The sequence below is a fragment of the Acanthopagrus latus genome, chromosome 22 (genome assembly GCF_904848185.1).
Source record: "Acanthopagrus latus isolate v.2019 chromosome 22, fAcaLat1.1, whole genome shotgun sequence".
Classification (NCBI taxonomy): Eukaryota; Metazoa; Chordata; class Actinopteri; order Spariformes; family Sparidae; genus Acanthopagrus; species Acanthopagrus latus.
This window is the reverse complement of record NC_051060.1, coordinates 220191-235796: the sequence shown is the minus strand read 5'-3', so window position 1 is coordinate 235796 and position 15606 is coordinate 220191. Positions and strand designations below refer to the sequence as shown.

Here is a 15606-nt window from a genome sequence, read left to right as displayed (position 1 = left end):
CAGTAGTTAATTACATGTGGTTTAATAGTATGCATTTATTAATGTACTGAGCAAGAGATGAGTTTATACTTTTGGTGCAGTACAATTCGACACATAATTTAACATATTTATTACTGTGTGTATTTGTTACTATAGGAACAACCGGTGCAACCGGTGCAGCTGCACCGGGCCCCTGAAGGTAAGGTAAGGCTGAGTGGCCTTGATACCTGTCAGTCATTATGAGTCCCATCTCATCACCTCTCTGCTGTGTCTTCAGCGCCGGGAGAGTTATCATACGGTAAAATACCACATAATAGCCAGGGCGTTTATTATTTCAATCACTTAACAGACCAGGCGTTTATTTGGGACCAGGCGGCAATTTGAGTCAGGCGTTTAATTCCTTCCTCATAAAAATCCGGGATGCAAATGTCACAAACTTCGCCAGCCTCTGCAAGTGAAGTTGTTGCGGCGAAGGAAACGATTTAGTCAATCAGCACTCTCGGCAAACTTCTCATCTCTTGCAGGACATGTTTATCTCAAGCTCCTCCCTAGCCTTCTTCCTCCCTTCACCAGGCAGCCTGGCCCTGTCGCTGTCCTCCTTGGACTGACGCTGAAGCTTCGTTTTATTTTATCGCCAGTCTCTCACGTTCTTGACTGCGTCGACAGAGCAACGTCAGTCCATCGGCCCATTATTTATCGGCCCACCGGGAAAAATCCCGGTACTCCCGACTGTCCCCTGAAACAGCAGTTCTCTGGAGTGGCTGTGTGTGCGTGTGCGCGCGCATGCACGAGTGCGCACGAGCGTGCTCTTTTGTTTAGGGGCACAAAAAAATATTTGTACCGGGGCGAGTCACCATGATGTTACGCTACTGGTTGATAGTCTCGTAAGACAGCGTTAAGTGAGCCTGGCGTCAGTCACCTCTCAGTCATAGCACCACCTGTGCATTAGAGTCCGACAGAGATAGAGCGGCGCCACCTCAGTTCAATGTAGTGGTTGTTTTTTTCACAACAATGGCTGAGCACGAAGCCCCTCAAAAGTTCCCGAAAGTTAGCACAAGCTAACTTCCACTCAATGTAATTCCTATGGAGAACACGGTAGGAGCAGCACTTGTTCAAGTTAAAATGATTAAAGAATGATATTTTCACATCAGTAGTGCATCGGAATTAAATTGACATGAGTAATTAAGGATGTTGGCGGATTGTCCCCGTCTACATTAGAAGATTCAGGTAATATTAACAGATAAAAGTTTAAGATAGCATACTGGATAAATGCAACAGGTTGAATTGTAAATTGTATAATTGAACATGAAGTTAATATCATTAAGGCTGAGGAATGACGGGTGAATCTTATGATATGAGGACATTGATAATGAAATTAACTCATAATGTCTCACCACCACATTGCACTGACTCAACACCATCGTCAATACAAGTTTCTAGCTTAAGAGAGCTATTTTGTAGTCAACATTGATCTTAAGGATGGGCGTGGTTTGCACGTGCTAGAATGTAGACGCGTCTCTTGCAAGCTCCGACAAGGTCGCTCTTTAAAACTTAATATAACTGTCAAAACAAGTCATTCTTATGTCTCAAAGTTATTAAAATATCTGACAACAAGTTGAAACCATTTTAAGACCACAATGGCGGTGCCAAACACTCGAAACCAGTCGGCGAAACAACAACAACGTAACACCGCTCAACCAGACACTGTGTCGGCCGCTGCGGCTGGCCCGGCTTCACCCGAGGCCTCGATTGGCAGCCATACTCTCACATCGAAGATGCTCTCTGACTCGCTCAGCTCCCTCCAGGATTCTCTTTGTGGAAAGATTGGAGCAGCCATTCAGAAGCTGGATATTGCCTCGGTGAGGAACGATCTATCGGTGGTGGTCACTAGCCTGCAGGCCTCATTAGCATCACATGATAACCGACTGAAGGAGTTGGAGAAAGCTGCCAATTATACTGGTGACTGTACTACCGAGCTCTGCGCCACTGTGTCCCAACTCCAAGGTGATGTGAGGGAGATACAGGCAAAATGTGAAGATTTAGAAGGCCGCTCCAGGCGGAATAATTTGCGGCTTACTGGTGTTGAGGAAGGGCTTGAAAAGGGCCAGCCCACGCAGTTTGTGTCTCAACTTTTGAAAGATATACTGAATCTAAGCGAAGCCCCGCTGCTGGACAGAGCCCACCGATCACTACGAGCAAAACCAAAACCCGGGGACCCCCCGCGTGTGTTTATCATGCGCGTGCACTACACTCATACGAGGGATGAGATACTACGCAAGTCCGCTCGGGCCCCCCTGATGTACGAAGGAAAGATGCTCCATATTTATCCTGACTACACCACCGCGGTTATGAAGAAAAGGGCAGCGTTTGGAGATGTGAAAAAGAGGCTGAGATCCATAGAGGGAGCCAAGTACGGGCTAAGATTTCCGGCCACGCTCCGTGTCACTCTCCCAGGAAGTAAGGAGCACACTTTTGAGGATCCCGACCTGGCACTGGACTTCATTAACCGTGGGACCCAAGTTGCCGACCCAAGTGAGTGATACAACCTGCATCTTTCTCTCCGGGACAAGAAGTACTGCCGTTAATTAAAACAAGCCATGTGCCATAGATGTTCTATGCTGGCCGTCTCCTTGGGACATTACTCTATGTGGGACTGTCACGCTATGGAACTGTAAGTATGGCTGCCATTAGTTATTAGTTATATTGACGGCAGGCAGGTGTGTTTCTTGCTCCTTTTCTATTCCTGTTGCTATCGTTCATCACAAGTTACACATATGGTTTCATGTGGCACTGTAAGTTTCACATTATCTGCGACGGTACAATTACTGTATATTACATGCTGCCAGTACACACATTGTTTGACTGTACTCTGTAATGTGAAATGTAATTAAGCATCTAGACTTTGAGTGTTGTTATATGCAGAGTTGTATTGTTCATAATTTAATCTATAAACTGAATCTGTTACTATAGTAATAAGAGAGCAAAACAGGATTACTTTTTTGTAGATATTGATTCTTTTCCTGACAAATGTTGACAGATTTGAAATTAATGTATAGACCAGACCTTAGCTTGCGACGCCTTTGAGTGTCATGTTAATAGAACATTTGATGGGATCTTGTAGTTGGGGAGGTGCAAGGGGGGGTGGTTTTTGTCTTTCTTTTTGTTCTGTTACTTTGTCTTTCTTTTCTTTGTTCTTGTCTGATAATTTGCAAAGTACATTTTCTGAAATGATCTCGGTGGGAGTCAAACTATGTGCAGACATTGAGACATATTACGTATCAGCTCTATTTTATGGTACTACCTAATAGGTTACCAAGCCCCATAGGAACATCAATAACTTTTGCCAGTTGGAATGTACGTGGGTTGGGGAAACCCACCAAGTTAAATAAGGTTCTTTCTCATCTTGATAGCTTGGGAGTAAAAATTGCCTACTTGCAGGAAACGCACTTAAACAAAGGTGATCACATGAAGATACGCAGACACTGGGTAGGACAATCATATCATTCTTTCTTTAATAGCGGGTCAAGAGGCACAGCTATTTTGATCCATAAGTCGCTGCAGTTCACCCCTTCAGACATCATTGCAGATCCTCAGGGCCGCTACATAATTGTTACAGGTTATATTGTTAACACTGCTGTGATACTAGCTAATTTATATGCACCTAATTGGGACAATGCTAATTTTTTTTCTAATTTGCTATATAGTCTACCCAATTTAAACTCCCACTATTTAATTTTAGGTGGTGACTTAAACTGCTGCCTCGATCCAGTTTTGGACAGGTCTTCAACTAACCCCTCCAATCGGTCTAAATCTGCCCAAGTAATTCATTCTTTTCTTGTATAGTCTCCCGTATTGACTATTTTTTAGTAGATAATCGTGTACTCTCCTCAGTCGAGGCCTGTTTATACAATGCCATAGTCATATCAGACCACTCCCCTCTCACAGCTACTCTTAGGTTTGCGCACAACACTCCTAGACCCCGCTGGAGACTTAGTTCCATTGCATTATCTCAGGAGGAATTTGTGCACTTTGTATCTGACCAAATAGGATTTTTTGTTGAGGTTAACTCTTCTCCGGACATCTCTTGCACAACTTTGTGGGAGTCACTAAAAGCATACCTGAGAGGCCAGATAATTTCATATATATCTTTTAATAAAGAGCAAGCTAATCAAAAATTATCAGACATAACTGCCCGAATTTCGCAACTAGAGCTAGCTTATACAGGCTCCCCCTCACCCGACTTATTGAAGGAGCTTCTGCTTGAGAGAAATAAATTTGATACATTATCAACCAGTGAAGCAGAGAACATGCTCTGGAGATCCTGACATACACACTTTGAATTTGGTGACAAAGCCAGTAAGATTCTTTCCCATCAACTTAGACAAGCGGCTGCCTCACAACTTATCACAAAGATTCAAACAGCTGATGGTTTTACACATGACAATAAAATAATAAATGATACGTTCAGGGACTACTATAGTTCAATTTATTCCTCTGAGCATGACTCTTGTCCAATATTTGACACTTTTTTTCAAAATCTGAACATGCCCACTATTAATGAAGAGTCTAAGAACGTATTAGAAAATCCCATTACTGCTGAAGAACTGAATGTGGCTATAAAAACACTTCAGAGTGGCAAGAGTCCGGGGCCGGATGGGTTCCCACCTGAGTTTTTCCAAAAGATTTTCCACCCACCTAATCCCACACATGCTAAACATGTATAACGAGTCTCTTGCTTTAGGTGTACTGCCCCAATCGTTAAGAGAGGCATCTATATCCTTGATCCTGAAAAAGAATAAGGACCCGATTCATTGTGATTCTTATCGTCCCATCTCATTACTGAATGTAGATGTCAAGATTTTAGCCAAATTGCTAGCATTGAGATTAGATAAATTCTTACCCCAGATAATTTCCCCTGACCAAATGGGATTAATAAAAAATAGATTTTCTTTCTTTAATATTAGATGACTTTTACACATTATCTATCATGATTCAGATCCTACCACCCCAGAGCTTATCATGTCCATGGATGCTGAAAAAGCCTTCGATAGGCTGGAGTGGGGGTATTTGTTTTATGCACTAGATAAATTTGGCTTTGGGAAGCAATTTATCAATTGGATCAGACTTTTATACAGCATGCCAGTAGCTTCGGTTTGTACTAATGGGATGCACTCTGAGCACTTTGCAATTTCTCGTGGTACAAGGCAGGGCTGCCCTCTATCGCCTCTACTTTTTGCATTGGCCATAGAACCTTTAGCAATTGCAATAAGACAGGACACTACAATGATTGGCCTATTCAGGGAGGGAATTGAGCAAAGAATTTCACTTTATGCAGATGATATGATTCTGTATGTTTCGCATCCGGACACATCTATGCCCAGGATCCTCTCCATCCTCGAGAGCTTTGGTAAAATCTCAGGGTATAAAATAAACCTTCAGAAAAGTGAGGTGTTTCCTATTAACTCCCTGGCCCGCTCTTACTCTTTCCACACATTTCCCTTTAAGGTTACTCTTGATCAGTTCACGTATTTGGGGGTGCAAATTACAAACAGTATAGGCAGACTTTTCAAAGAGAATTTCAACCCACTAGTAACCAAGGTAGAGCAGAATTTTAAACGCTGGATGCCTCTACATCTGTCACTTGCTGGTAGAATAAATGCTATTAAAATGAATGTTTTACCCAAATTTAGCTATCTATTTCAATCTCTTCCAGTATATATTCCCATGTCTTTTTTTAAACGCCTGGACACTCTAATATCCAGCTTCATCTGGGGTAATAAGAGTCCACGATTGAGCAGAGCCTATTTACAACGTTCAAAGGTGTTAGGGGGTATGGCTCTGCCCAACTTTCTGTTGTATTATTGGGCTGCTAATATTCAACCTATTCTTCACTGGCTATATGAGGATCCAGGTGCTGACGCTCCCTCATGGTGTACTCTTGAGGCCAGATCCTGTGCCCCGTCCTCATTGTCAGCATTAATCTATGCACCTCTAGCCTCAGACACCGCCCCATATACAAGAAATATCTTAGTCGGAACAACACTTACAATATGGAAGCAGGTCCGCCGGCACTATGGATAGCATAGTTTTTCACTGAGATCCCCAATCCATACAAATCACGTTTCCCCCCTCTCTTCAGGACAGCGTGTTTCTGCAGTGGCAAAACAGAGGACTGCGCACACAGCAGGACCTCTTCATAGATGGTTCATTTGCCTCCTTTCAACAATTGCGTACTAAATTTCCTATTCCGCATGCGCAGTTCTTTCGATACTTACAGTTGCGTGATTTCATCCGCAAACAGCTGCCTCATTTCCCAGCATGTCCCCTGAGCTCTGATATTGACTCTCTTTTGGCACCTGTGCAGTCATTTAAAGGTATAATATCTAGCCTATACAGTGCACTTTCATCCCAAAGAAACGTATCCCTTGACACCATTAAACATAGATGGGAGCAGGATTTGGGTGAGACCATACTTGATGAAACTTGGGATGCAATATTAAAAAGAGTCCACACTTCCTCTATCTGTGCAAGGCATGGACTAATACAATGCAAAATATTACATCGAGCTCACTGGACCAAAGAGAAACTATCAGAGAAATTCCCAGACATAGATCCAGCGTGCAACCGTTGTAAAATGACCCCATCCTCATATATACACACGTTTTGGAGCTGCTTCAAGCTGACGACTTACTGGACTTAGTGTTTAAAACACTCTCTGAGGTCCTGGAGGTGTCTATATCGCCCTGCCCCATCATAGCTCTTTTTGGAGTGCCGTCCAGTGTTTACGGTCTAAACAATTTCCAGTGTGACTTCCTGGCCTTCTGTACCCTGCTCGCCCTTCGCTTAATCCTTCTGAAATGGAAAGATGCCATCCCTCCATCCCACACACTTTGGATCAGAAGTATTTTATATTATATGAAATTGGAAAAAATAAAACACACGCTTAGAGGTTCAACTGGTAAATTTAACATGATTTGGCAACCCTTTCTGAGATATGTGGAAGAGAAATCAGAGCTGGATGAACCAAGTTAATTAGGACAACCACTGACTTCACTGTATTCAGATGACAACCCACTTAAATAATATCCTGTATGTATTGTACTTAATGGTTTTTTGTTTTTTTTTTTGTTTTTCTGTAACATTCTTTTTTCTTTTTGTCAATATGCCCCTTATTACGACATGATATGCCTATCTTACGTTGTCTTTGATTCACTCATCCTTCTTTATCTATTTATTTATATTATTATTATTATTTATTTATGTAGTTATATATTTATTTATTTTAACTTTTTGGGGTGGGGACTCTGTTCTGAGTGTTCCTGTTTGTTTGTATGTGTTCTTTTTGTAAAAAAAACCTTAATAAACAAAGTTTTAAAAAAAAGAGAGAGAGAGCTATTTTGTACATTGCAGCCCATACACTTATTCAATAGCCTACTTATAATAGGTCTGTAAGTTTTTATTTTATATTCGAATATAGGTGCTGCATGCCAGGAGTGCTGAGTAGACAATGGTAAGACTGAAAACACATAATGAATGCAATGTTTTCAAGCAGTCCTCATACTATACAAATGTCCCTAACAGGTGATGATATCTTGCGTACATTTTGGAACCTACAGTAGGAGCACTTTGCTGTGCAGCATCAGTGATGTTGCAGGCCAGGAATACTGAGTGGACCACAGTGAGACTGAAAACGTAAGGTGGGTCAGGCACAATAAATCATACTAAATGGTAGTGTCCAACCAATAGTGATTTTTTGGCCCGATAACGATAGTCGATATTACAGGGGGTGCAATCACCGATAGCCAATATGCAACCGATATAGTGAGTTTTTGAGCTGGAATGAAAACAGGCCTTGGATTGTGCATAGATTTTGCACTGATACGATTATGCAATAGTACAGTCAGTACAGACAGTGACAGTAGTACAGACAGATGCTTTCTTAAACCAGTGTCTTTATTCAAGACTTTTAACGTCTAACAGACTTTTTTTAAATGACATTTAACCTTTGAACTTGTTCAGTCTAGTTGAGAAAAAGTGCAGATAGGCACACAAACAAAAATAAAATAAATGATGTAGCAGAACTTTCAATAAATAAATAAAAATAATTAAACAAATCTAAATAAACACCATGCTATCAGTCAGTGTCTGAGGGACTTCACTGAAATGTGAGCTGAGCCAAAGTCTCTGGCTAAGCTCAGTGCGTCCCACTGGACAAAATGAATCAGTACACCACCAGTGCTTTTGTCATTTTTTTTTTCTATCGGTGCATCATTTCACTGATACGATAGAACCCCCGATAGAAATTGGACCGTTCTATCGGGCCCCGATATATCGGTGGCCGATAATCAGTTGGTCACTACTAAATGGGTATTACCTTGCAATATTATTAAAGGAATAATAGTAAACATAATTATTGATATTAGCCATATTATTTGATACACATGTGCAACATCATCATTTTTTTCATTTCTTATTTGTCAACGTCATAATGGGTGGTGGTGCTGTGCTGGACTGCATTATCTCAATAACTGTTGCTTATATTTTGCCTTCAAGTATTTTAATGGAGCGGGCAAAATATCAGGAACACTGATGAATATAATGCATCCCAGCACAGCAGACACTATTTGACAATGTCAGCTAAAACTAGAAATATATAAGTTTGATAAATTAAGAATCTATGGCAGAGCAGTTGAACTGGATTGTCTTAGATTGCGCCTTAAGTGTGCCTTATGACATGGGTGATGAGTCTGTATATTACTATGATATGTATATTAGCTGTAACTGTAGCTGTAATTAATATATAGTTAATTAGTAATTTAAGTAATCATACGGCATTGATGCTGCACGCTGCACATCAGGAAAACCGAGGAGTAAGGACCAAAGATCTTATAGCTCAGGAGTGATGATGACAAGGATGCTACAGGTCTCTTGTTAATGATTGTAGTCGGGTTCTGGTAGTTGGAGGAACAGTGATGTTTGCTGGATATAGGTAGGTGGAGGGTCTGTGATGCTGGCTTTATCCTGAAACACTTTCAGCTGTTCTGGGATTGCTTGATGTTGAACCTAGTCCACTCTTCTTTTTCACCATCTTGGTTTGGCTGTTGCTTCCAAGATGGCCATCTTTTAAGTGTTGTTTTTTAAGTGTCATTTTGAGTTATTATTCTTTGCCTCAATCCGCAACTTCAACCTAATAAACTTCCTGGTGATCTTTTCTTTTACTCCACAGCATGATGGAAGCCTGCTTGAGAGTGCCAGAACCTCCTTCTCCAACACACCCTCTGCATTTGGAAGCTCCAAGAGGGAGGAACCAGTCTTTGTCCTTCCCTTCCCTTGGTTTTTGCATTGTTTTTCCTGTTCTGTGTTCTCTGTTTTTAATTAAAAAAATCTTAAACTTCCCAGTGGTGTAGTATTTGAAAGTCTGCGGAAGTGCAGATGCATTGTTTGAATATAATTAGCCCACATATTTCTTTGTTGTTTAAGTCTTTGAAGGTGGTTAAATTGCTCCTTCTGACTTTAGCCACCTATGCTTTTCTCCTTTCTCTGTCTTTGAGGAAGCCAGACAGTAATTTCTCAGAGCGACTGGGGCATCCCCATGTAGCACAGCACACCATGGTGAAGACTGTATTCAAGGACAACATTGCAAAAATGACACAAACAGCTTGATATGCTGATCAGACTTCTTTAGAAACTGTTTTTAAGGAATACACTGTGGTAAGTGCATTGGGAAAAACAAGATTGTATGTGATTTATTATGCATCAATGAGTAGAGTAAGTTTGGGATAAGTAAGAATAGTTAACAAATAGTGATAGAATTCAATTTATTTGCAATGAATTCAAATTAAAATGTAATTGCCATGGATTTCCTATTAGAACACAGTTATCATCATCTTAATGCTGTTGTGAGTCCAGACTTATTCTGCAGTCAATTGGCAAATCATTGTTAGTCACCTGTTAGTCTGCCTCATTCAAGTCTAAAAGTTAATATATATATATATATATATATATATATATATATATATATATATATATATATATATATATATATATATTAATCTTCTCTCTTAAGGCACTCACTCTGCACCACGTGTCCGATCGACTGTAAGAGGGAATCCGAGTTGAATGAATGTAGGCTACTAAGAAGAACGAAGAAAGAAAATAGAATAATAAATAAGTTTGCTCCACCACATCTCAAAACTAGCCACTATTGAACTGCAGAAAGGGAGTACAAGGAAAAAGCTCAACAAGACAGTTCTCTTTCAGGGTTTTTAACTTGTGTGAAACTCTGGTGAGTTTTGTAAATGTGTAAATATGGTTTGGGGTGGGGATGTGTTATGTTCTGTTAAATTGAGAATGTATCTTTACATTACGTTTTCATTACATGTTATTCTCTCTGCTTTGTTACACATGTCTGAGCATGTAGAGGCATTCCACTTCCTTCCCGTCCCCATTTGTTATCCAGGTTTTGTTTTAGTCACTCATGATTCTCTCTCTCTCATTTCTCACTCATTGACCTGATATGAGTTATATTGATACTCTATATATGATTTATATATATTTTCATATTCTCTGATATATAAATGTATCTATCTATCTATCTATCTATCTATCTATCTATCTATCTATCTATCTATCTATATATAAATGTATATATAATATGTGTGTGTGTGTAATATATATATATATATATATATATATATATATATATATATATATGTATATATATATATATATATATATATATATATATATATATATATATATATATATATATATATATATAATATATAATGTAATATATATATATGAATCATATTGATACTCTACATGATTTATATATTTTTAATTTTCTCTGATATATAAACGTATCTATAATATGTGTGTGTGTGTGTGTGTGTAATATATATATATATATATATACGCCGGCCCATGTGTCCTGTGTCATAGCTATAATGTATGACGTTTACAGCAACAAAAAAAAAAACAAAACAAAACAAAACAAAAAAACGCGTGAAAATCAGTTTCTATATCTGGCTCCAGCAATTCCCGCTAGTAGTCTAAGTTGTTTTTTGTTTGTTTGTTTTAAATTTTGATTCCGGTTATTTCGTTTCAAATTACCAAAAAATGTCCTTGTCCATATACACATATTCATATAACATAATACTTCCATATATTACTGCTAATTATATAAAGTATCAGTGTGTCTAAAGTCACTGCTGGTGACACAAACGTCCGTACACTGCCTTAACATTAGGCTGGGCAGTCGACAGGGACAGCAATCGTGCCCCCCTCCCAATCTAGAACCGCTGGCTATCAACATCTGTGCCAAATCCTACAAAATAAATCAATTTCACTCTGGTGCTTTGAATGACTGTGCTGGTTGCCTTTATTCTGAAAATGTCGTCGGAAGTACTGTTCAAATGCATCCTGAGAGGTTAGCTAACGTGCTAAAGTGGACTAGCCTGTTCGGATGCAGGAGCGGAGCTGTGGATCAGATGGGACCAGCCGGGACTCGTTCGAATGCGTGATTTTGGAAGATAACGCTGCATACCAGAAGCCTGTGGAACGTCTTCCTGGCTGAAAAACAAAAACAATGTAGAAAGAGAATAAAGGACGGCTATAATTAAAGTACAACATGGACCCGACAGCTGCGGAGCGTCCGACGATGACCTGCCGCTGTCGAGTTTAGCTCTCCCCGGCCACAACTGAACGTTGACGGCGGTGGAAGCTAGGGGCGTCGCAGGAATCTTTGTTCGCGTTTTTTCATGGGACACAACTGGCCATTCCCTCTGCTTTGTCGTTGTTGTACCTCCGTGACAGCACCCCCCTCGGCTGTTATCAGTTGGCGACCGTGGTCCCCGCATCGTATGAACTCCTAACAGTAATTTCTGGCTCTTCTGTCGCTCGGGTCTCCTCGGACGGACACGACAGTCATGTTTGCGGTGCGAATCGTCACCGCAGACTTCTATCTGGCAAGTCCCATTAAAGACCTGGATGTCTGCTACTCTGAATTCAGGGAGAGCGACGTGAAGAAAGTACCGGTGGTACGGATATTTGGAGCAACGCCTGCAGGTTAGCTAACTCTTATTTTGTTTATTGGTGTTCTTGTTCAGCTAATGGTGGCTGTGCTGTTTCGCAGTGCTCGTCGCGCATGTTCCGTGTTTGTGGCGGCTTGTTTGGACAGGCGCACACACCGACACGCACCGTCTGTATTGTCTAGAGGAAATCTAACAGGTCTAGCGCATAAAATGACCGAAGGAAGATGATTTGGGGTGTTGACACAATGTACCAATGCGGCGTACTTTGCACACGGATTGCCTGTAGCGGTGGGAGTCCTCTTTTGCTCCCCCTCCTCACGAATCCGCTTTGTTTTCGCTCTCCAGCTCCGTCAAGGCATGGTGGTGGCGCACACCTCTGGCTCCAGGGCTCGACCTGTGCCTCTACCTGCCACATGTGGTATTCGGGGCCAGCCTTTATATTTCTCTTTACTGTTGTTTTATGTGTTTATACCAACCTGTGGAGTTTGGGCAGCCGACACTGTAACACAGTGCATCCTCTTTGAGCTTTGTTTCTTTTTACTTAGTGTGAAACAAGTAAAAAGACTGGTAAGATGAAAACATGAAAGGCGTTGTACATCACCTGAAATTGAGCGACTTCAGGGAGATAATCGGTCTTGGAAATGATATGTCAAATGCAGAGACTGAGACAGATGCGGACAAATTTGTTGTTCTGTAAAAGCATTAGGTAGTCATTTCTGTGTTCTATAGAAGATAGTGCAATCTGAAAGGAATGAATCGTCATGACTGTACAATAATATGCAGCATGTAAGAATGAGGGAGACACGTCAGAACAGAATCTTATGTGGTATGAAAATGTACAATGCACACTGCCATTGTGAACCTCGACATACATAAAGTACACAAAGACAGACCTATGCACTGACTGCAGATTCCTCATATAAAAAAAGATTTCCATGGACATTGTGTACACATGACCGGCTGAGATTTCCTTTAGATGTGAGTGATGCTGTTTGGTTTGAGATGTGGCATTTCCCCAGCCCTGTAATAGATCTATTACAGCCGAGCACTCTGGGTACCTTGATCCCCACACTGCGAAACAATAGAATAATTTTCCACCCAATGGCACAGCATTATCATCCCAGCCAAATCCGCTTGCAATGTCTGTTCCCTCTCCTCAACCTTGTTTGACAGGTGAAAACACCACAGCAGTATGATGTATATTTTTAGCTGGGTTAATGGGAGTCCAACATGTCCCCTATGCTGTGGTAGTGCTCCCCTCCCACAGGGCAACCAAGAGCAGCATCCAACAGGACGTACTTGGGTATGGAGCAGTGACATGGAGGACATTGGGCAGGGGTTTGGGTGTCAGGTTTAATTTGGTTCTGACAAAAAGCTGCATGTTCGCATGCGGTTGCACTGATGTGAGAGGGCTGAACACACACTGCAGCAGAGGCAGCATGGGGAGCTTGTCAGTGGATGTATGCTGAGAACTAATTCATCAACATTGATCCACCCACAATAAACCCAGTGTGCACAGCATTATTGTTAGGCTCTACTATATACTGATATGGGATTACACTAGCCTGCGTACTGTCTTGTATTTTCGTAGATATTTTAGATACATTATAATATTGTATTATTGTTAAAATCTTACTTTGTTCATTTACTGGTCCTGCTTGAATGCTGCATTATTGAGTGGTGCAATTTTCAGAGCCTGAATGATGTTTGGTCTCAAGCTGAAACAATCAGTCAAATAAAAGTTGATGGTCAGAAAATTAATTGATAATGATGAATTGTAGTCATTAGTCGAGCAAAAATACAAAATCGCCCACACAGACTGCAGTGATTATTAATGGTATTTATAAAACTTGCCTATTATGACATGAAGAAGAAGACAACCAGGGAGGAAACACTAATTAACTGATGCAGGTGTGATGACTGTTGGAACAATGCTTCACTTTCCCTCGATTTTGTGGTAAATGTTAAGCTACGTGTCTTGGCACACACTCATGTTTAAACACTGTCGAAATGCCTGCTCCTTTGATCCTGTCTGGCTAACATTCTTGAATGTGTGGCATTAAACATATTCAATTATTTCATCATTATTTGTGATTTGAATCTGACTGTGTTTTGCTTCAGGTTGCAGTAATGATAAATTAGTGTGTCTGTACTGTGTGTGTGGTGGTGTGTGCTCCATACATTTGCACAGTTTGACTCTCCTCTTGCTCAGGTTGTGGCAAACCAGAGTCACAGTCTGCTCTGCATTTCCAGAAATCAGATGACATCACCATCTGGAACACATTGAAGTGAGAGGGATCTCTTTTTTTCTGTTTTTCTGTAGCTTACAAACAGGCCACGCCTCCCTGAAAGGAGTTTCTTTTTGATGTTTCCTGTTGCTTTCATGGTGATTTTTGTTTTTTTCTGGCCTGAAGGGAGGCGTTCATGAACTGTTTTTACTTAATGTGTGTCTGCTTTTATCTCATCAGTATGTTTACCCTTGTGTAAGTGGTCAGCAGTGCATCTGCACCATGTGGCTGTGCCTACAGACCGGGGCCTTGTATTCCCTGTCCTTCCCTGACCTAAGCCCTGCACACACCCACCAATCAAATCTGTGTAATTCGATGCCTTGCTTCCCGTTTTTTTCCCCTCCCTTCTCTTTGTTAGCATTTGGCCAGTCTGACTATGTTGCGTACATACTGTACATCAGAATCAGAAACATACACCTATCATGCTCAGTATCGCATTATGCTTATGACAATAAAACAACTTCATTGGACTTCTTGTTGGTTGAAAATTTCCCACAGCAAGCCTCTTCTCACACACAAGACTTGCTGATGAGCAAACCTTTTGAGGTCTGACATAATTGATCTCCAACCAGGATGTAGACAAGTTGGGCCCAGATACACTGACAGGCCCTGGGCCCCATGACAGCAGGGGACAATGTTTTGGTCCCCTCGCTTGGATATGTGCACTTCAGTGTTTATTGAGTGTGTGCAAGAGCAGAGAGAGAGAGAGGAAGTGCATGACCAATTGACCTGAATGAGGGGGGCCAAGCATGACACTTGGGAGGTATGAAACCAAGGGCCTTTTTCTTCCCTCTGGCCCCCTCCCCCAGGTTTTGCTTTCTCTAGAGGAACCCTTAATGCCATCTGAAGGGATTCCTCCTGTATACATTAATAGAATAATAAGCAGATACAAAAGATCTTTGGCTCTTTAGGCATAGGGTCATTGTCCCCCAAACTGTTCACTTTCCCCTCTTTCTGTCAGTTACTCTGCTTCAATTATCATCCCCTAACTTGCAATCCATTGCTTCTAATTACTTTATAATCCAGTGAGACCCCGTTTGTTTATATGGTGTCACTGAATTTGATTTTCATTTGTAGTCATGATTTTCCAGTGTCGTTTCAGGGAGCTACGTTGGTTGTAGAGGAGTGTCACAAACATAAGTCCCAACCTTATCCCCATTCTGTGATGTCTCTGCTCTGAGTTGAGTCCTGTCTTCTTGTTCAGACTTTCACGATGTTAAATCAGAGGAAGAGATATTTTACAGGATTTTGGGTCTGTGGGCTCTGCATTTATTGAACAGCCCTCGAAGGGTTGGTTAGGACAT

General features: G+C 41.1%; 1 protein-coding gene and 1 long non-coding RNA gene across 7 annotated transcripts in view; both read left to right on the top strand.

Annotated features, from left to right (window-relative positions):
* The first annotated feature begins 515 nt into the window (after positions 1-515).
* Positions 516-10539, top strand: LOC119012525. Of its 2 annotated transcripts, XR_005072506.1 has the most exons (5): positions 516-1074; positions 7457-7489; positions 7561-7676; positions 9206-9690; positions 10046-10539. It is a non-coding gene; the product is annotated as an uncharacterized LOC119012525 (long non-coding RNA). The 2 variants fall into 2 exon arrangements; XR_005072505.1 differs by lacking the exon at positions 7457-7489.
* Positions 10540-11541: 1002 nt separating this feature from the next.
* rev3l (REV3 like, DNA directed polymerase zeta catalytic subunit) overlaps positions 11542-15606 on the top strand; it is a 130100-nt gene continuing 126035 nt past the window's right edge. For all 5 annotated transcript variants that reach the window (XM_037087058.1, XM_037087057.1, XM_037087059.1 and 2 more), the window contains exon 1: positions 11542-12048. In XM_037087058.1, coding sequence (XP_036942953.1) covers positions 11910-12048 — 139 coding nt within the window. In that variant the 5' untranslated portion in view covers positions 11542-11909. The remainder of the gene's footprint in view (positions 12049-15606) is intronic.